Genomic DNA, 21,288 nt, shown 5'->3' with positions numbered 1-21,288 from the left:
ACTTGTTAAAAGAAGGTCTCATGCTTGTACATAAAATAAACAAAGGATACAATTTATATCAAATCAAATTTCAAATTCAAAATGAAAATTGAAATGTCATTGAATATTATTATTCCATTTTACGTATTGACATTAAGGTAGTTGTGCTTTAAAAGTTTTTAATTTAAAAAATATTACAGGCTTCGTGCTTTCATTGAATTCACGAAGCCTGTATTTTAATTTAGTAATTTTTAACCTCTATTAAATAATTTATTTTTATAAATCTAAATAGTATTAACTTATGCGAAAATTATATAAGCCGATATCGATAATTTTATTCGATACCGAAAATTATATATATAAATGGAATGGAACGCGTATACAGTATTTTGTCTGATTATCACTCTATCAATAAGTTCATTACCTTTACAGCCATAATTTTATATAAAAATAAATAATCTTGTTATTGTAATTTGTAAACACAGTTTCCAGCTGATTGTCTCGAAGTTTGTAGACTTGTGGTTGTTATCAATTTTATTTCTATTTTGTATGACTTTTGTATACATCGTACGATGTAACGAATAACGTCATTGCAGATCGCTGCTTTGATTGTAATAAATATTGCGTAAAAAAGCGGAAATTGTAAATAAAGTTTATACATAACGAACGACGGACGTGCTCCATATTTGTTTCTTTAATTTAAAATAACAAATATGTCAAAAAACAAGTGCTACTTTTTAATTTTTGTTGCACTTTTAGTGTCTAAAACTTCCTTGGGTTTGTCGCCGGTTATTTTTAGTAAGTACTAATTACATTACATTGTTAACCCTTTTTTCTAGAAAATGCTTATCTTTATTATCAATTTAAGTATTTGTTTTGTTGTTGAATAAGACACTCATTTAATAATATTTGGTACTTTTAGTTTCATACATTGTGTTATTTAATTTTTTTATTGATATTATTTGATAAATTAAAATAATAACATTTATTATTCAGTTAAAATGTTACTTATTCCTGGCTTTTTTTAATTTACTAAAAAAAGTAATGTGTATTCTAGAAAAATATAAATTAATGCAAAATTATTATGTAGTATGATTATCTATAATAGTTACAGTATGTATTATATAATAACTATAATAAAGCTGTCATGGGATTACAAAACTGTTTTTTTCTATATAGTAATTAATACTATTATCATGTTTGTAATAAATCTTTTATCTATAATCCTTTAATTAGTATATAAAATTAATTATTACTTAGTTGTTTGATATATGATTTGTAAATGTAATATACATTTCAATACTTTTATTAATATTGAATACTAATATTTTAAATGAGAAGATGAGTTTGTTTGTTTGTTACACATTTGCACCTTAACTCCTCATGAAATTTTGTATATATACATTTCCAGGGGTATAAGGGTAACTCTAGCCTAACACACAAGCAAATTTGAGGGTGAAAGCTAGTAACTATTATAAAATAAATAACTGAGGTAGCATTGAATTGAAATAACTGTCAATTACTTAACTCTTATATTTATTTACCAGTACCAGGTGATGGGGGAAGTCAACTAGAAGCTAAGTTGAATAAGACAAATGTGGTTCACTACATTTGTGCAAAGACTTCAGATGATTACTACAACATATGGCTTAATCTCGAATTGCTTGTTCCATTTGTCATCGACTGCTGGGTTGACAATCTTCGTTTAGAATATGATAATGTTACACGAACAACACGCAATTCACCAGGTGTGGATATTAGAGTACCCGGTTGGGGTAACCCAGAGCCTGTAGAGTGGTTGGACCCATCACATGACTCCGCTGGGTCATATTTTAACACTATTGCAGATTCTCTAGTGAAAATAGGGTATGTGAGAAATGTATCCTTGAGAGGGGCTCCATATGACTTTAGAAAAGCCCCAAGTAAGTATCTATTAAAATTTTTAATTCTTTAAGTTTGAGTTGCAAAAATGATAATTTTTTATGATAATTTTAATTTATAAGACTTGTTTATGAATAATACTCAAAAGTATTATATTTCCAGATGAAAATGGAGAGTTCTTTATAAAGTTAAAATCACTTGTAGAGGAAACTTATGCGATGAACAATAAGTCAGCAGTGACATTCATAGTGCATAGCATGGGTGGCTCCATGGCTCTACATTTCCTAAGGCTGCAAACTCAGGCCTGGAAAGATCAGTACATTAGGCGGATGATATCTCTGTCTACACCCTGGGGAGGTGCAATGAAGGCACTCAAGGTTTTTGCAATAGGTATGTCATAAATATTATATGAACTTAGATTTTGTACGTGTTTATTTATTAATTACATAGCTTAGTACATAAGAATGTCAAGCATGACTAAGCATTATGAGTAAGTATTAAAGGAAAACCAAAACCCATTAATCAATAGAATTTACCTCGTACTCTACTACTAGGCAATACTTAAAGAAAAGATTATTAAACAAAACAAACTAACAGGAAAAAACATAACAATACATGGTATAATTACCTATACCATTCCATTCCAACCACAAGGGAAAAACATCGACCGCGCCGGCGAGGTCGAGCTCCCTTTTTCCAAGCATCGAAGGTGTCCTAAGCCGAGGTTCGCCCTTACAGGAAGCGAGAACGCGCGGACACGCGTATTCTGTTTAAGCCCTTAAGGGGGCTGCCAATTCGAAAAAAACAAGAGGAATAAGCATATTATTTTTTTTTTGAAATTGTATTGACTCCATATCATTGGTCGTGATCTTAAATAATCTATTATAAATAGTATTGAGTCGCGGTACTTTGGAGTAATATTAGTATAAAATATATATATATAAATATATATATATATATATATATATATATATATATATAATTCAACTAGTTGGTCTAGTGGCTTGATGTAAGGCCGCAGATCCGGGCCAATAAAAAGTTATTGGGTTTTTCTGTCAGAAAATCCTCAGTAGCAGCCCGGAGTCTGGAAGTAGGAAGTGTGTACACTCCCGTGCCTCGGAAAGCACGTAAAGCCGTTGGTCCTGCGCCTGAACTCTTTCCGGTCGTGTCGGAATTTGAGAGTTAGGGAATAGAGAGTGTACCTGTGTTTGCACACTTGTGCACTATAATATCTCCTGCGTAGTTGGCTAATCTCTCTTGAGATTGGCCGCCGCAGCCGAAATCGGTCTGGAGGACATTATTATTATTTTAATCAAGAACTGTTAGTTGTACATAATATAGCGGACTTATTACTAGCAAGACTCATTGAATATGTAAATCTAAAGTTTATCTTTACTCCTTCATCGACTAACTTGACACTAAATACTTCGAAACGTATTTAATCCAATTAGACAGAATATACTTTATTTTTCACCACAAAGATTAAAAAATTACATAAAACATGGATATAATCTAATTAGCATAGACTTTAGCAGCCTTATCGCTACATAGCATCCGAAATCATAATAACTAATGACAATCAACATTCTATTTGTTTTTTTTATATTTTTATTTGTCTGTTTTAAGTTAGTACTTGAAACAAATAACTTGATTGAATTATAATATTGTTTCCAGGCGATGACCTAGGCTCGTTAATGTTGAGCGAGAGTACATTGCGCACTGAACAGATCACTTGTCCCTCCCTCGCCTGGCTTCTGCCTTCTCCCAACTTCTGGAAACCGTCCGAAATCCTCGTGCAGACTGATAAATTCAACTATACCATTAACGATCTCCAGAAATTATTCACGTGAGTATTTATATTATGTACAAATGACAATATATTGCTAAAACTGTTGTATTAAGGAAAACACAACCCCGGATGTAGGTCTAGGCCTATAAGACATCGGTCTAGTGGCCCCACCTAGCCAAAAATAATATAATCCTGTTCTAACCGCAAATGGCAGTTTTAAAAAAGCGTGCTTCTTTTTTTTTAACAATGCTGTTGTATGGATAAAGGAATCACCTAATTGTAAGTTAATTTCTTTAAAAAAAAAGAAACATAACCAGCAGAGGTGGTCTAGTGGTCCCGTGCTCGGCTGTAAGGAAAACATTGTGAGGACCTGCATGTCTAATTTCATTGTTATTCTGCCACAAGTATATCCACCAACCCGCATTGGAACGGCGTGGCGGAATAAGCCCCAAAGGATGATGATTACAAGTATATAGAATGTATAGTTGAATGCATTGATGTTGTCACAGCGACATGGAGCTGCCGAATGCGTGGGAAATGTGGCGCGACACCGAGAAGTTCTCGCGGGACTTCAGCGCGCCTGGCGTCGAGCTGCACTGTATCTACGGGTACAACATCTCCACCGTCGAGAGGTAGGGGGGGGGCACTGTCCTTACAGGCACAAGAGATATTACTTCTTGGCTGGGCTTTGTAAGCGGGACGCTTGTGGTGTTAGAATTGAATGAAAAAATATATAGGTAATATAAAAGTTATCCCTTAATGTCTTATCACTTGATGGGTTAATCTATTGTACTCAAACTAAATGACTTACAACAATGTCACTATTTAATCTTACTACTTATCTCGAACGTGTAATGATGCTTTTGACTTTTGACTCCGTAATATTTATTCCTTAAACTACAAATTATTTATCGCATCGAGTGAAAGACGACGACTATTAAATGTCCGTAATTCGACTCGTTGTTTATCGTAACGTTCAACGGGTCATGGTAACGGGCGAGCGGTTGACCGAGCGCGTGTTGCAGGCTGGTGTACAAGCCGGGCTCGTGGCTGGACGGCTCGCCGACGCTGGTGGGCGGCGACGGCGACGGCACCGTCAACCTGCGCTCGCTGAGCGCGTGCGAGCGCTGGCGCGGGCTGCGCGCGCACGCGCACCCGCTGAGGAGCCTCGCGCTCAGCGGCGCCGAGCACCTGCGCATCCTGCGGGACCCGCGCGTCGCGCACTACCTCGCCGCCGTGCTGGGCGGCCCCGCGCCCTGATCGCGCCCCCCTGTGTCGCAGCGTGCTATGAACGCGATTGTGAAATAGGTATATTCGTTGTACATGAAAATTAAGTACATAGTGCCGGTTGAGTGATTTATTTTACTGTAGAATTAAGTTTTCACGTCTCGTCTGATAAATTTAGACATGCTGCGTGCAAATGTGTGTCACGTTTGCGTGCAGTTCGGTGGTCAGTTAGTTTGGTAGTAGTTGAAATTATTCAAAATATAAATTAGATTTACGAAATATGGTGTTAGGTAATATCTCCAAAAATTAAATATTTTTACTCCAGTGATAAATTGTAAGGGTATTTCTTAGTAAATTAAATCGCTTAGATCTTAGACTACCGTAATGTTAGTTGCAAATATGCCTAAACATTTTTTTTATGAATGAGTAGTAAAAAATGATCTTAAGCTCTCTAGTATTTGAAATATAAATGTATTAATTTTTATCTCATCATCTACCAAAGTGCTAGATAACCTCAAATTCCATTAAATGCAATTTGAAATCATATCAGTGTGAATATTAGATATTTTATGTGATGATTTTAATTTTAAAGATAAAAAAGACTAGTATTGTATACATATATCGCTTTTCGATAAGATTTATTACTTATAAACTTGCCAAGAATATATTTATAAGTCTTAGTAAATGAAATAATGTAATTATTTCAGTTGTCTGCTTTGTAGTATTAGTTTATTTTAGAATTAATTACACACGGTGCAATATGTTTTTTTTATAATAAAAAAAATAAATATTTTATGTGATGTTATTTTAAATACTGAAATAAATAAAAAAAAGAAATATGCAAATATAAATATCATTGATAATTATTTTTTTCTGAAATATTTGTTGGTTGTCCAAGATAATCAATTATTCATATCAGAAGTTTTGTTTTCTTTAATTTGATGAATTTAAGACTCATTGTTATGATGCCTAAAAATATATTTTCATGTAAATCAGTATATGTAATGTTTGTCAGTTTGTTAAATAATTATGGAACCCTGTAACATGGGTTATTTATAGAATAAAATACTCATTAACCAGCTCAAAACATTTATGCATCTGTTAAAAACTTACATTTTATCAAATGACCGAAAATATTATGTATATATAATATATAAATTTCGATTATTTACCTTAGCTTTATGGCTGTGATATAATGTAAATTCCCAATGCATTGATCAAATTAAAGATATTATTATATTTATGAATATAATTAATATCGTTAAATGTAGAAAAAACGAGCCTCTCTTATTATTGATTAATATATTTTGTGATTTAAATATTACGTATAAATATTTATTTAATATTTCTGTTGAAATAAACATAGGTATAATTATTTACATTTGTTCATCGATTTGAAATGTGTTAGTTTTATAGTCAAAATATAATAAAAAAAAGAAAATAAGAAAAAAAACACAATGTTTTATTGTCACCCTACATCACAAGTCGTCCTCTCGCTCCCTGCGAATTACAAAATAGACAAAATTAAAATCAACATAGAAGAAAGCGTTTCCGTAATAAACATGTATTATTTTACATGCGAGTGTCGTTCATATCGCAATATGAATTAATAAAATAGTTAATCTCGGTTTCAATAGCGTATCCGTACAAGCAAAAAAAAAACGATTGTCACCAAATTAAATTTTTATTTTTAAACAAAAATTTTAGCGCGAATATCGTCTTATGATTACCCTGCGTTAGCGGCGTTGTCTATGGTCGTAACTTCGTAACAGTTGTATAGGTAACTGTACAGTTTGTTATATATTTAATCAAAAATTACAATAAGAACGGCTATTTAGCTAAGATTTCTATCATCGATAAAATAAAAATATTAATTAAAGAAATACATGCCAATATCAGAACTTAAAATAATTAAATAAACATTTTAAAAAATCTATCTGTGTTATTAGTTCAAACTATATCAATGTAATAAATGATACCATTATCAGTAAGAAAAAATTAATTATTTATATAACTGAATTAATTCCTTTGACACGAATTCAAAGATTCGTATCTGATAAAAATGAGATTAAATGTATTAGATTTAAATAGTACTATAAATTATTTACTTTTAAAGTTAATATAAGGTATATTTACCGTTCTAAATGCTGTTAAGACATTGGAATGGGGTACGATGCCAACTCACTTTAAGTACCGACAGCAACGCTATCGACATATTTATTTGTACGTTAAAACTATGATGACTACTAAAATGTAAGCTGTTCGTATTTACAAGATTTCTAAAAAAAAAACTATTTATTTTGACACTAAACATCAATGTCGTGTAACGTTTTATCAAAACGTCCTAGCAACCTTTAGAACGGGTAATATTTAAAGAAATAATTAAATTATAAAGTAAAATTTTCCGTATTATTATATTTTCAAGGTAATATTTAATAAAATCGTCATTGTACTGATGATAACAATTTTTTAACAATACATATTTAATTTATACTTGCATTTTTAATTGCATATGCATGTTAAATAACATTCAAGGTAACGAGAACAACTTCAATATTTTTTTTAATCTTATAATTATAAAGCTTAGCTCAATAAAATTAAAGTAATAGTTTTTGTTAAATAATTTATATTAAGAACTGTCTTCATACTATCCATTACAAATATTATAAACATTGTATTAATATTTTTCCAAGGAAGTAAACAAACTATATAAACATTGGAATTCATTACATGTGGTTACAATATTTATTACTCTAGCTTGACATTTTCATATTAAATATAACAATCAAAGTGTTACCTCATTCAAAGTCTTTAGATCTTATAATCACAATAATATTTCACCACCAAATACTCGAATCCATACAAATTATCAATGTATTGAATATTTACAATTGAAAATAAAAAAATAAATTATACTATATACATGAATGACTAAAAAAAACTTGTTATTGTGCCCTAGACCGTGAACATTATATTCTTATTTTTTAGTAGCATGGATTATATATAGATGTTTTTATTATATATATTTAGTTCAATCCACGAAGACACTGGGGACAGACAATGGGGTGCGTCACCGTGGATTGAACTATCTATTTGCATAATGCATACATATATTTCAAGTAATACTAAATGAACCGAAAGTTCTTAACTGAAGGCTGTTTCGAGAAAACTATGGAAATAATTACTTGATAAGGAACGTTAGTGAAACCGGAATATTAAATAACAATAAAAATAATAATATTTGGAGTTTTTTTTATTCATCTCGTGCTCAGAAAACCTTCATGAATCGGATCACAATGCGGGTTGATTGATACTTTCTTTTCAAAAACTCGAGACCATTGCCCAGCACTGAGACATTTAAAACCTGTTACTTCACTATGTACATTCACACCAATGCCTAATAAGCTACAGTTACAAGCTAATTAATCGCACACGTTGTCAAATTAATTAATGTAATTTTCTAAATGCTAATATTTTTAATTACTCATTGTTATTCTTTCACACATATGTATTAAGGTGCATTCACATTAAAATAGTCAACTCCTGTTTTTGTGACTGCTAACATAATGTATCAAATTTTGTTGACAACTCAAGGTATTTAAAAAAAATATTGTACACTAATATGTGTGGTAAAAAAAGTTGACAATTTTCCATTTGTGAGGATGCACATTTATACCAGGGACATGCAAGATATTCATTCTAAAAAACTAACAAATATTAGGAATTAAATAACTTTGATCTCGTTCGGATAGCATACATTTATTAACAACATATTGTAAATATGCACTTATTTGTAACAATAAGACAACTCTTATGATAATAATAAACTAAGTTGCATTAGAAATCATATAAATATACTTCCTACAATATCGACATACTAGTTATAGAGTTTGTTTATACCTATATACTAACCGTGAAGTTCATATTTGTCAATATAACCTTTCTTTATATTTATACATAATCCTATAACTCAGAAAAGTTTTTATTAGAGCTTAGCTTCATAAAAAGAGAATTATAATTTAATAAATATGTGTTTTTTTTCATTTTTTATTTGTGAAGCAAGCTTTTTAATTTTGTCAAATTGTTTTAGAAATTTTGTAGAAAATAATCAGTTTAATTATGATTAATATACGTAGAGGTGTTAAAGCACATATACTCATGGTTATGGAATTAGTAAAATTTGTTATAATAGTTCATTTTTTAGTTAATATAAAATTTCGAAATCGATTTTCCGGTAAAATCCGGATTGTATTAAAATTACCGCTCCGTTAACATCGAATTTAAAATATAATTGACAGTTTTTATGTATTTTTAACTTTAATTTCTAAAACGTAATCACAATTCTCCACATTTTGTTTACAACTTAGCTACATGTGACAACACAATTCCTTTTGTGGAGACTCAGCTTTACATATCTGACTGTCAACTAGATCAGTCTACATACGACTAAAGAAGTCTTTACAATAACACACATCGCCAATGATCTAATCATAACTAATGAGGAATGAGTGAATGAATGATCTGACGAGCTTAAAAAAATTAATATCACAATTTAATAAACACATCACTTAAACAAGAAACATAAATTATAAATAATTTACAATGAAATGCCAAGATGATAATTTAAATCCAGAGTAAAGTTGAACCACAGAGTAAATAACACGAGTAGAACTGAAAATCTGACACAAACGCATTCAAGGTCTCCTCAATAGGCGTCTCTACCTATTTATTTGATAAAGTCAGACCAAGGTTGTATTAATAACTGTTCTTCCTTGCTTATGGCATCCGGTGGCACGGCATATTCCATTCTTTACTCGTATTATTTATTGTTTTTATGCTTAACGTATTATTATAGATCGGTTTAAAATAAAGTTATTTTAATTTCAATGTTCGTCTTAATTTTTTTTAATCTGAATTAAGGAGATCATAAGGGAATACAGCGAGGGTCGCATTTGATTAATGGATTGATTACATTTAAATGTGAAATTAAATCATATAATATAATATACGAATATTATACGAGTTACAAATACATTTTAGACTTAAAGAAAAAATGACAATAATTTAATACATTATAGAGAATAACATGTTTTTTTTTCTTAATAATTACATTTTGCGAAACGTAACAAAATTTTAAAGATGTTTAAAGAATAACATTTATGGTAAAATTTTTAACTTCAGGAAAAAATTAAAATTAAAGTTAGATCATTTATTTTTAAAATACGGGTAAAGATTAACATTTTTAACTTAATCATAACGATGTTTAATTGCAGTTACTTACTTTTGCAGTTTGTACACACATAAAATACATCATCATTTCTGAATAAAGCTTCACGCTAGCAAAGGCAGTTTTGTTATTAAGTAATTTTTCAATCGTTTTACTAAGGTCTGCGCCTCGAATACTACTCCTATACACCTGCAACATACGGCAGTCCACGGGGGCCTCACCCTTCATTACAAGCGACCCACTCAAGCTACTCCATTAATATAGCGCACAGACATTCGCTACGGCTACCCGCACGGGCACTCCCATTTTAACCCCTAACATCGAATTCCCCACTCACTCCGGGCCAACGGAACGTCCTCCCGCGACCGGATCGGCGGAACGTCGACCACCGGCTCGTCCGGCCCCGGGCGGCCGCGAGACGCAAACGAACTACCTCGCGAAAGAAACAAAAACGCACAGAACGAGCCGACGTCTCGCGGGGCGGGGCGGGGCGTCGCCTAGAAGCGGAAGAGGACGAGCCGGAAGGCGCGGCGCTACCTGAAGAGGTCGGGGCGGTAGTACACGTAGACGGCGAGCAGCGCGGCCGCCAGCGCCAACGCGGCGCGGCGCGGGCCCGGGCGCCGCAGCGCCGCCGGCACGAGCCGCCAGCCGCCGCCGCCGCCGCCGCCGCGCCCCCCGCCCCGCGCGCCGCGCCCCGCGCGCTCCGCCGCGCGCCGCCGCATGCGCTCGTCGTCCGCGCGCCGCTGCTGCTCCCTGCCGGCGAGGAGTCGGGGTGAAAGTTAATAATATGGCTATTTGTGAGTCACCAGAACTAAAACGATCATCTTTTGTCTGTTTGTCCTAAAACTTAATCTTAATCTTGAAAACGGCTAAAAATTACAAACTGAATTGTGATAAGAAGCATTTCGAGGCTCAGTTTAGTCTTTACTTCCTCAAAATCGGATAAGTCTATTAAAAGTTATAAACCCGTACGTATTTTCGTACAATACAATATAATGTTGCGGCCATTAGCCCACAGATGGCGGTGTTCTAAATACGGTCAATTTCTGAATCACGCTGTCCAGATTTTCCGGAGTCGTGACCTGTCATACATATTATAGTTAGGTTTAATAAAGTTGGCATTTCTATTACTTGCTGACCTGACCCTGACCTGACCATCAAGAAATTATATTTATTGTTTACGCTTGAGGGCCAAAATATACACTCTAGTACTGGTATACACAAGCCACATAACATAAGACATATTAATCACTTACTCTCTCTTTTCTAACGCATCAACCTCGGCCTCTAAGTCAGTCGGATCGTTTTCGTCGTATAATTTTTTCGCTGTCACCAATATGTCTTCGAACGGCAAGTCATCTGGTAACTGCAACAAAAACGAAAGTAACATGACTGATTGATTAATAATACGACCTCAATACTACTAATACACTGAATTAATCAAAAAAAATATGTTATAGCTAGGACGGACGAATGGGCCACCACCGCTCATAGACATTGGCGAGGTAAGAAATATTAAGTACACTGGCTCACTCACCCTTCGAACCGGAACACAAGGTTAAGTATTACTGTTTAGCGGTCGAATATCTGATGACTATGTGGTCTTGTACAAAGCGTAGGGAATTGTAATAGTACAGATTAGTTTTATGTCAGACAACAGGATGCGCAAGGTACGCACGAGACAATACCGACCCGGGACAGCAGGCAGTGCATCATGGCCATGTCGGCGTCGCAGAGCAGCACGTCGGGCGCGCGGTGCAGCACGAGCGCCGCCGTGACGTAGACGGGGAACAGCGGCGCGGCGCACAGGAAGTAGTCGTACAGCCGCACCACGTCCGCGTAGCGGTTGAGGCTGTGCCCGAACCACGTCAGGTACCACGGCAGCGCGAACATCGTGCCCACGCCAGACCTGCGCACGCGCACCGTCACTAGTACGTTCGGACACTTTTTTTATTTACAAGTGTGAATTTATTTAGTCAAAACAGATGATCAAATCAAATATATTAAAGGATTCTCATTAGACGACAAATTTAAATAAACATAATTTTCATTTACTTTTCTAAGCAATCCGCCAGCCTTTCATCGGCCCTTCGTATAACGGGCAGCATGTAGTTGAGCAGGTGCTGTGTGGGCTGCATCGTAGTCTGCATGAAGGGTGCTAGCGGAGCACTTGGTCCGTACGACAGACGACACAGCAACGGGAACGAAGCTTTATCACCACACACCAATAGTAACGTAATCGCTACATCGTGGTAACCCTAGAAGTTAAATAAACTTGATATTTTACTAATATTCATATGATTCAGACGATTAAAAAATATATAAAATTATAGTGTTAAAAATTAAAAAGCAATTCAAAATATTCTATAATTAGCAGCACTGTTATTACTTAATATATTTAATTCTTCAAAAAAAAACTTATTAATAAAAATTGTTCAACTGTTTAGTTAAACGTAGATTTATCTCTTTTTATCATTATTAATTTGACATTCGAAAGAAGAAGACGCAGCATTGTTAAAAAACCAGCTGCTAAGCACTTTTATATGTAAAGCCGTTAAATTTCAAAAACACTAATTTGCATATTATAATTTGTATATCAAGGTCAATGGTATAATTATTTGTAAAGCATTTTAAATACAACTAGCGGAGCTGAGTTACTCCACATATACTTTCTCTTCCACTTTCACTGTTTTAAGTTTAGTCACTTTTACAAATGTATTTTTACTTTTCGCTCTCGAGTAAGGTCTCTTTGGGTATTTATTCACAATCAACTGTTGTTGTTTTGTTTATATAAAGTAGTAAGGGCAACCTTATATTAAGTGGTCACCATCGCCCATATATATTGTCACCATATGAAATTTTAACCATCCTTTACACTATCAATGCACCACCAACCTTAGCTTTGCCTTGTTATAAACTAGCTCATTCTTCAGCTTAGGCTTGGACAAAGCCATGGGCGAGTATAGGTGAGTTTGTTTTTTAATGCAAATCAGGAGAATATAGAACTGTTTCGATAGAATTATAAATATTATTCCTTGATCTTGGTAATATATTATAAACACAAAACTATGACACTAATTTTTCATTAAACAGAACTCAAGCTCAGCTAATATGTAACAGGCAGAAGCACAAGAAAAACGATTCATAAGGTGTAGTAATTAGTGTATCAACAGTGTGGTGTACAAATTACACAAGTGTACTGTCTTTGTTCTAGCTTACTTGGTCTTAAGTGGAGCTACATCTTTACATATAGTTCATTCCTATAATAATATTATTTTTATTTTGAATAAAATGCTATTATAAATAACTAATATGAAATACTAATAAATATATTAATATAATTAGATAAGTGTGTAATGTATTTATTATTTATATTTAATTAACATAAAGTGTTTATGTAACAACATATGTTTATCAATACAATATTATATTTTATTATTTATACTACAGTTATTGTAGTATAAATATCGCATATATCACAAAGTCAATAAAACTGTGTAATTTTATACCTTGAATATATGATATGTTATTAAAAAAAAAGAACTTTCATCAATGTTTTTTCCATCCTTACACTTTTGTAAAATATTATAATAGTCCATTATATATTTTCTTATTTTTCTTTTTACAACCATTATTACAGGACAATGCTATATAATGCTATGATAGTTTAGTAAGTAACAGCCTCTTAATGTCCCACTGCAGGGCTAAGGCCTCCTCTCCCTTTCAATTTCAGGCAAAATTTCAATGAAATTAGACACATGCAGGTTTCCTCACAATTTCCTTCAATGTCAAGCACGAGATGAATTATAAACACAAATTAAGCACTTGAAAATTCATTAGTGCTTGCCCGGGTTTGAACCCACCATCAAGCACGAGATGAATTATAAACATAAATTAAGCACTTGAAAATTAATTGGTGCTTGCTCGGGTTTGAACCCACAATCATCGGTTAAGATTCACGCGTTCTTACCACTAGGCCATTTCGGCTACTACATTCCCTAAGGCTTAAATCCAATTTATCAACAACCCAATCGAGAACATGCAGTCCTGGCAAGGGGATTCTTTTTGAGAAAGCAAGTCCCTCGATACAGATTATTATGCTATTATGTATATAAATAATGTTATACTTATAAATAAGATTTTATTTAGTAAACATGAATCAACCACGAAAACTATACAAGTACAATTTTTAATATTTTTAATTAGAACAAATTACATTAGAACAAAATAGTAATCTGTAATATACTAAAACTATTAATAAAAAAATATCATTTATTTTCAATATAAATTAATGTTGATAGTATTATAATCCTTAAACTATTACATATTTACAATAACCATAAATAAACATGAATAAAATGAAAATAAATATATAAACCTGTATGGATTCTTAGCAATAATTATAATGTACTCACTTGATAATATTTCAAATGCGGATATTTCATGATGACTCGTAAAATGAGCACTGTTAGCTGATCCTGGAGAGCCACTCTCTGCTCATATGGAATGCCAGGGGGGAACCGCTTTAAAGACCTGTTCACATCTAACACAACCTATAACATAAAAGAACATTATATTTGTATCTTAAGCTATTATAATTTTCAATATAAAATTAAACACTGATAGAATAAAACTAAATTTTATTTAACAACATAAATTGTGAAGCCGGGATGGCCCAGTGGTAAGAATATGTGAATCTTAACCGATGATTGTGGGTTCAAACCCGGGCAAGCACCACTGAAATTTTATGTTTTTAATTTGAGAATATAATTCATCTCGTGCTTGACGGTGAAGGAAAACATTGTGAGAAAACCTGCATGTGTCTAATTTCACTGAAATTCTGCCACATGTGTATTTCAACAACCCGCATTGGAGCAGCGTGGTCGAATAAGCTCCAAAACCTTCTCCTCAAAAAGGGAGAGGAGACCTTAGCCCAGCAGTGGGACATTCACAGGCTGTTACTGGTAAACTGTGGCTTCATAATAGTAACATCTGAACGATATACCTGATTATACTCAGGGTGTGTCGAGAGTTCATCAAGTGAAGGTGGTTCCGTCATCTCTTCCTGTGTAACACCAACTAATAAAGGCCATATTTTTCTTCTATATTCATCTACAAAAGTGATTAAAATATTATATCTGTTTTTACAGTGCAAAGTTTTACTAATATTTTGGTCATTAAAAGAGAAAGGTGATGTGAAGTAACATTGTACATGAAAAATCCTAACATTTAAGCTTACCAGAAATCAAACCTGCTTTACTTTTAGCAAAGTGTACCCATTGTTCTAAGTTCACTACATCTGGATTTAACAGACATTTTTCTATTTCTTTTCGCTTCTTGGTGACATCAGGGTCCTCGAACTCAAAATCTAAATAAACAAAAATAAGTGACAGGAATTGATATTCAACTTTTAGCCTGTTATTGAAAATACAAAACAATACTTTCTTATCGCTATCGTTAATCGCTTGATACGATTGAAGTATAATGGTAAAAAGGTATAAGTCATAATAATTGTTTACAATACCTTCATCAAATTTCAATTCAGAAGGCGTAGAGATGTCATCGATATTTTTTGCATGATTTAAGCTGTTGGAGTCTTTATTTGAAGTCGGCGAACAGTCTCCATTAATAGTGTATTTATCACCACTATCACCATCGGAACTAATAGATTCCATCGTAAGAAAAGTAAATTCAACAAACCGAAAACATTACACCATCCTTCTCTTGAGAATGTGATGACATTTCGTATTTCTCAAAACTTAGGTGTCAAATAGCGCAGTAGTATTCTGTGGTCATATACTGCAATGTGCATTAAATAAATAAATAATTATCAAATATCAAAAAACTATTCATCATACTTTGATATTATTGAATTTATTTACAAATAAGGGAGATGTAACAAGGTTAATATTTTAAAACAAAAAATACATAGATCAGATGACTGTAATAAGTTTTTGAACGTATTTTAACGTTTCCTTATACGTAAAAACACAAAAAGCAATTTTATCGGATTTTTCTTTTCTAAAAATTGATAATTTTATACTATTAATAAATATATTTATGTGTATATGTAATAACAACAATATTTCAAACAATATCAATATATATATTTTGAAACATGTTCAGGTTATAAAATAAATAGTTTTATTAAACGCTGTTTATTTATTCTTAAGCACTTTGGTGAACTTTTTATGATAACACCAAACTTCAGTCAAACCAAGAAACTTAAGGCAATAGTACCTAAATATTATATTATATGACCTTTCATATAATATAATATTTAGGGGCTCGTATGATCAGAGAAACATAAAATTGTTTGCTTATGTTTTTATAAGAATAGGAAGTAAGGAAGTAGTATCAAGAAATAAGTGAGGCTTGATATTTTTAAATACTTATATTATTATTTATTTCGTATTGTTTCGGCACTGGACAAGCACAACAATCTTGCGTGCTAAATGCTGTACTTATAATTTACTAACTATCCGTCCCGGCTTCGCACAGCTAGAATAAGAGTCTACATAAAAGGTTCATATTGTATCTAGTTTCCGCCCGTGGCTTCGCTCTCGTTTTAGGCGGGAGGAGCAAGTGTTGCCTTATGTCTTTTTCTGTGCCCTTGATACCGTGTATGCAAAATTTAAGATCGATCATTATACAATTTGAGTAGTTAAGACGTGAGAGCGTAACAAATAAACCCACGTTTGCATTTTTAAGATTAGTAAGAATACATGGTACAAGATATAATTCTATTGATGACATCTTTAAAAATCATTATCATATTTCAGCCACATTGTACAAAATCATAATAAATTATATAGCTAAACTTTCCATGTAAATTAATATATCCATTTTCGGACACCATGTGAAAATCAGTTTCGTAGTTTTTGAGTTTATCGTGTAACTGAACAGTGTGTCTGATAGACAAACAGACGCAGTAACATCCCGCGAATTTTTTTATGTAATGATAAAAGATTTTGTCTCTAAATCTATACATAAAATATATTGGAAATAGATGACAATATTGTTAAAAAATAGGTTTTCAAATATCAAAAGAAAGAATTAAAACTTAAATACTCATCGAAATAAAATGTAACACTTACCTGACTTAAAAATGCACTCGATATACAGAACGTATATGTTATGTTACGTTATAGATTTGTTTTGTATAGTTTTATATATATATGTATATTTTCTCACATACCTATATAACTATAGACAGTTTTATAGATATGCAATCATTTTATGTTATTTTATTTTTAAACAGAGACAATATAATTTATAATAATAATATTTGAAATAACTTCAAGTAATGCTAAGTGTTATAGAAATACAACTTCGTACAAACTAGAATTTTTGGAAGAGGGATAATATGTAGGTATATAATAAGGTGGCTTCCTACGGTGTTTGATTCTGTGTATTAGGGTAGTCGTGTAGCATGGCTCTTCAAACGGTGCTTATGTCTGTGTCGGTCTTGACATTCGAAGCCATTTTGTCATTCCAAAATGATAAAATCTGCACTGCGCCTTGGAAGTTTGCAGCTCGCGGCGGATCCAACACACTGCTACGGACTCGCCTGTGTTTCCACAGATACTTTTCTAATGATTGGCAGCAGGTCCGCCGCGGTCGTCCCAAACCGTGGCAAGCCACCTTTATACTATAATTCGTTAAAAAGTTTAAACTCATTGTTGCTTGCCTAGAACTGACTTAACGAATGTAAACATATGTATATCGGAATTGGATATGTCATTTTTATCAATAAATATTATAATTAATGTCATTGTCAAAAAACCAACCCGATTAGGGTCAAAAATATTTAATAAAAAATTAATAACGTGTATTAATTTCATTTAAATCATTTAAAGTACATATAATGGATATTGAACATGATACGCGAGATAACATCGTAAGAAAAATTGAAGATATTATAGATATACAAAAAGCAAACGGTAATATCAACGCCCGACAAGTTGCGTTTAAGTTACCTTCCGAAACAAATAGTAGTATTTCCGCTAATTTAGGGAAGAGTTTAGAAACTGGGTTGTCAATAGTTAAATCAGAACATACCAAGAAAAAGGAAAGATCACGACAAAAGTATCAAAAAGAATCGTCCGATGTGATATCGTGGCCCAGCGATTCTGATATCACCGTATTGAGAATGAAGCTATGTGCTAACGATATGAATGACAAAATGGATAATGTGGCCTTGGGAGATGGTCTTCACCAGCCGCACAGTTCGTCCATGGTTAATTTGGCGACAGTAATGTTACAGTCACAACGTGCGTCTAAACATAGTCTTGATGTTGAAGAGTATTTATTACCGTTAACTTCTTGGGAACACGCTATAAGTTTTACTGCGTGCTGCCAACATACAAAAAAACAATTAACTCAAGCTATTTCGAATACCTCAGATATGAATCAAAAGATTGTTATCGCTAAAAATATATATCAAGATGGTAATATTTCACCAAAATTCAGTGGTGATAGTGATTCGGGCACTACTGCTAAGTCCAAATTTGCAAGATTTCTACGTCTATACTTTTGCCCTTGCTGCACTTGCCTTTATAAATTGGAAATGCAAGATAAGTAACTACGTTCTCAACAAATTTTTGAAGGAAAATATTGATTCGTGACGCATTGAAAAAGTATATAGAAACTATGATTTCAATGACATTATAATATTATATTGTTGTTTTAAAATAGCTTTTGATTGAATTGTAATTTAATTTTTATTACACTCCTTTTATAGAAATATAGCAACGGTTGATAGGGTAGCTTATTTCTACTTCGGCCGAAAAAATATTACAAAAATCTGACGCGACCCAGCATCCAAATATTTTGTACTATATAGAATGCGAATTCTAGCATATATTTTTAACGTTGTTTTTATTTTAATAACTATTGAGGGTATTTCGGTTTCATTATCTGTTAAGATAGATCTGAAGAAGCGCTAAGCAAACCTTCTCCTCCCGCCGTAAGTGTCGCCGGGGCTAGGGGGTCTTTGTACCCTGAGAACCTAGGATTTGGAGGTCTGTAGAGGCGGGACCGCCGGGACGTTCCGATAGTATACGCAAGCGATCCCGTGACGTCACCCGAAAAGACGGAGTGTCCCTCATATCCCTCATGTGGAGATAGGCGTAAATGCGTTTTTCCAGCGAAAAAAAAAGACGGTTGATAACCGATAGACGATTAATAAATCATCAAAAGTGTAAGTACAACGCATTTTGTTGCCCATGATAGTGTCTGCTGCACTGTTAATATACATGATTTAAAATAGACAAACATACTTAAGGGATCTAGACCATAAACCAAAATAATAACAATAAATATTAAAAATATGTTTTCACTGATAGATGAATTATTTGGTGGTAGAGCTTTGTACAAGCTCATCTGGGTAGGTACCATCCACACATCATAGTAATAATTAATACTTCGAACTTATGTTGTGTTCCGATTTGAATGGTAAGTAAGCTAGTGTAACTACAAGCACAAGGGAAATAACATCGTATCGCAAAACTAGAGGCGAGCTGAACTTTTAACATTAATGAGAGATAGGATAACTAGTCATCGTCGATAATTATCATAAGTACCTTAAGTTGATATCATGATATTTCAAATGGTAGAACAATATGGGCATAAATGTGAAAAAAATTATGTTTAGAGTAAAAGATGGCGATGTAGGTACTTATGTTTTAACGTTTCCTGTTGTCTTAAAAATGTTAGGTTAGTGAAAAGTGAGTATATATGTAAGTATATACTTTGTCCATGAAAATAACGCGATGAAAATGGGGTCCGACCTTTTGGAACGAAGAACTCATTTTCATTGTCACTTTCGATGTACTTCGACAAAGTTCCGTGTCATTCTCAATACGATGACATAATTATTCAAAAACCTTAGAGCACGGCTTTAGGAGCGGCGTGCTATTGCAATTTGCAGACTTAGGTACCTATATGATGTATGTATCAGCACAACCAATACTTCGACATGCCCGTATATATATATTTAGCCTTATATTTTCAAACGCATTTACATAATCGTTAGCGCCAAGCAATGATTGGAAATCAAACTTGATAGTTTCTTTTTTTTAGTTACATAGATCTTCCTTCTTTTTTACAAGGAATTGAGTGAAATTTAACTTGATAAATCGCATATGGCAACTATTATCAGGTAACAAGTTGACTTAAATAATTACTATTAATATTTTCTATATTATACATTATATTCGCACAGGAACATGTAATTCACGCGTTTCACATCAATAGTCTAATTTAAAGCGAGTGAAACTGCAAAGCGCTGCTACTTATATGGTAATATTTCATACAATTATCTATTTATCGTGTTTCTATTTTATTGTACTGTAATGCATAAACTAATAACTCTGCATACAAGGAAAAAAATATTTATATTTTTAATGAAAACCTTGAATATAAACTTAGTATAAAAGTCGAAATCAATGCAGTTTTTAATGTAAAATAAAAATATCACCATTATATTTCGTCGAACATCATTTTGTCGTATAAATTGGTTTTATTTGAATTTTTAGGTATAATTTAAATCGAGTCTAATTGATTCAGGATGAATTTACTGCGGGGCGTCGAAATGCATTAATTTTACCTGAATAAAGTCGACCATTTTATGACGTTCTTATTATTTCTTCTTGCTGGAAACAGCTGTGTTGTAAGCTTTATTTGTGTCAATTATAACTCAAGGCATTTTAGAAAACTAAAAATTGTCTATTAATTCCACTTCCTTGATAACTATAAATAACTTGATAAATATTATATTTACCTATTTCAATATTATATAATATTTTTTTATATACTTGTCTACAATTAAGCTTATATGAACATGGCACAAAATATTTTGCGTAAAATATATCCATTTTTTTATGAATTTTAATTATTGTTTTTTTTAAACTAGAATTTAGTAAATTAAACGAACGAGCTCACGTTTCATTGTTTTTCTTATCATTTTGCTATATTGTTATATTATATAGCTTCTTAAACAATTGAATTATAAGTGTTTATTAAATAAAAAATCAGTAACGTTTTTGGCCGTGAGCTGCCCTTTTTTAATACTGGCCATTGAAGTTCGATATTCTATACATATGGTTTGGTGTTTTAAAATGAAATTCATGCCTACAGCACTAAAAAAATCTGTTATGTGTATCGTGTGTTCGTGTTTCCTCGC

General features: G+C 32.8%; 3 protein-coding genes across 5 annotated transcripts; 2 read left to right on the top strand and 1 right to left on the bottom strand.

The window, feature by feature from the left end:
- Window positions 1-394: 394 nt before the first annotated feature.
- On the top strand, window positions 395-6,149 carry LOC126781226 (phospholipase A2 group XV-like). Of its 3 annotated transcripts, none has more exons than XM_050506115.1 (7): window positions 401-485; window positions 576-777; window positions 1,527-1,901; window positions 2,023-2,250; window positions 3,535-3,706; window positions 4,159-4,281; window positions 4,675-6,149. In XM_050506115.1, the coding sequence occupies exons 2-7, from the start codon at window positions 693-695 to the stop codon at window positions 4,907-4,909; spliced, it is 1,218 nt and encodes a 405-aa protein (XP_050362072.1). In that variant the 5' UTR covers window positions 401-485; window positions 576-692; the 3' UTR covers window positions 4,910-6,149. The 3 variants fall into 3 exon arrangements, with proteins under 3 accessions (XP_050362070.1, XP_050362072.1, XP_050362071.1); XM_050506114.1 differs by having other exon boundaries at window positions 401-500; XM_050506113.1 differs by having other exon boundaries at window positions 395-777.
- Window positions 6,150-6,329: 180 nt separating this feature from the next.
- LOC126781225 (TBC1 domain family member 20) lies at window positions 6,330-15,844 on the bottom strand. Its single transcript, XM_050506112.1, has 9 exons — window positions 15,628-15,844; window positions 15,343-15,471; window positions 15,109-15,215; window positions 14,519-14,656; window positions 12,159-12,361; window positions 11,796-12,012; window positions 11,360-11,469; window positions 10,641-10,856; window positions 6,330-6,376 (listed from the first exon to the last, which is right to left on the bottom strand). Exons 1-9 carry the CDS (start codon window positions 15,776-15,778, stop codon window positions 6,355-6,357), a joined length of 1,293 nt encoding a protein of 430 aa, XP_050362069.1. The 5' UTR covers window positions 15,779-15,844; the 3' UTR covers window positions 6,330-6,354.
- A 2,054-nt stretch (window positions 15,845-17,898) lies between these two features.
- On the top strand, window positions 17,899-18,737 carry LOC126781243 (uncharacterized). The gene has a single exon (XM_050506136.1). The coding sequence runs from the start codon at window positions 17,971-17,973 to the stop codon at window positions 18,685-18,687; it is 717 nt and encodes a 238-aa protein (XP_050362093.1). The 5' UTR covers window positions 17,899-17,970; the 3' UTR covers window positions 18,688-18,737.
- The last annotated feature ends 2,551 nt before the right edge of the window (window positions 18,738-21,288 follow it).

This window comes from Nymphalis io, chromosome 3 (genome assembly GCF_905147045.1).
Source record: "Nymphalis io chromosome 3, ilAglIoxx1.1, whole genome shotgun sequence".
NCBI lineage: Eukaryota > Metazoa > Arthropoda > Insecta > Lepidoptera > Nymphalidae > Nymphalis > Nymphalis io.
The sequence above is the reverse complement of the archived record's forward strand: the minus strand, read 5'-3'. Positions and strand labels throughout refer to the sequence as shown.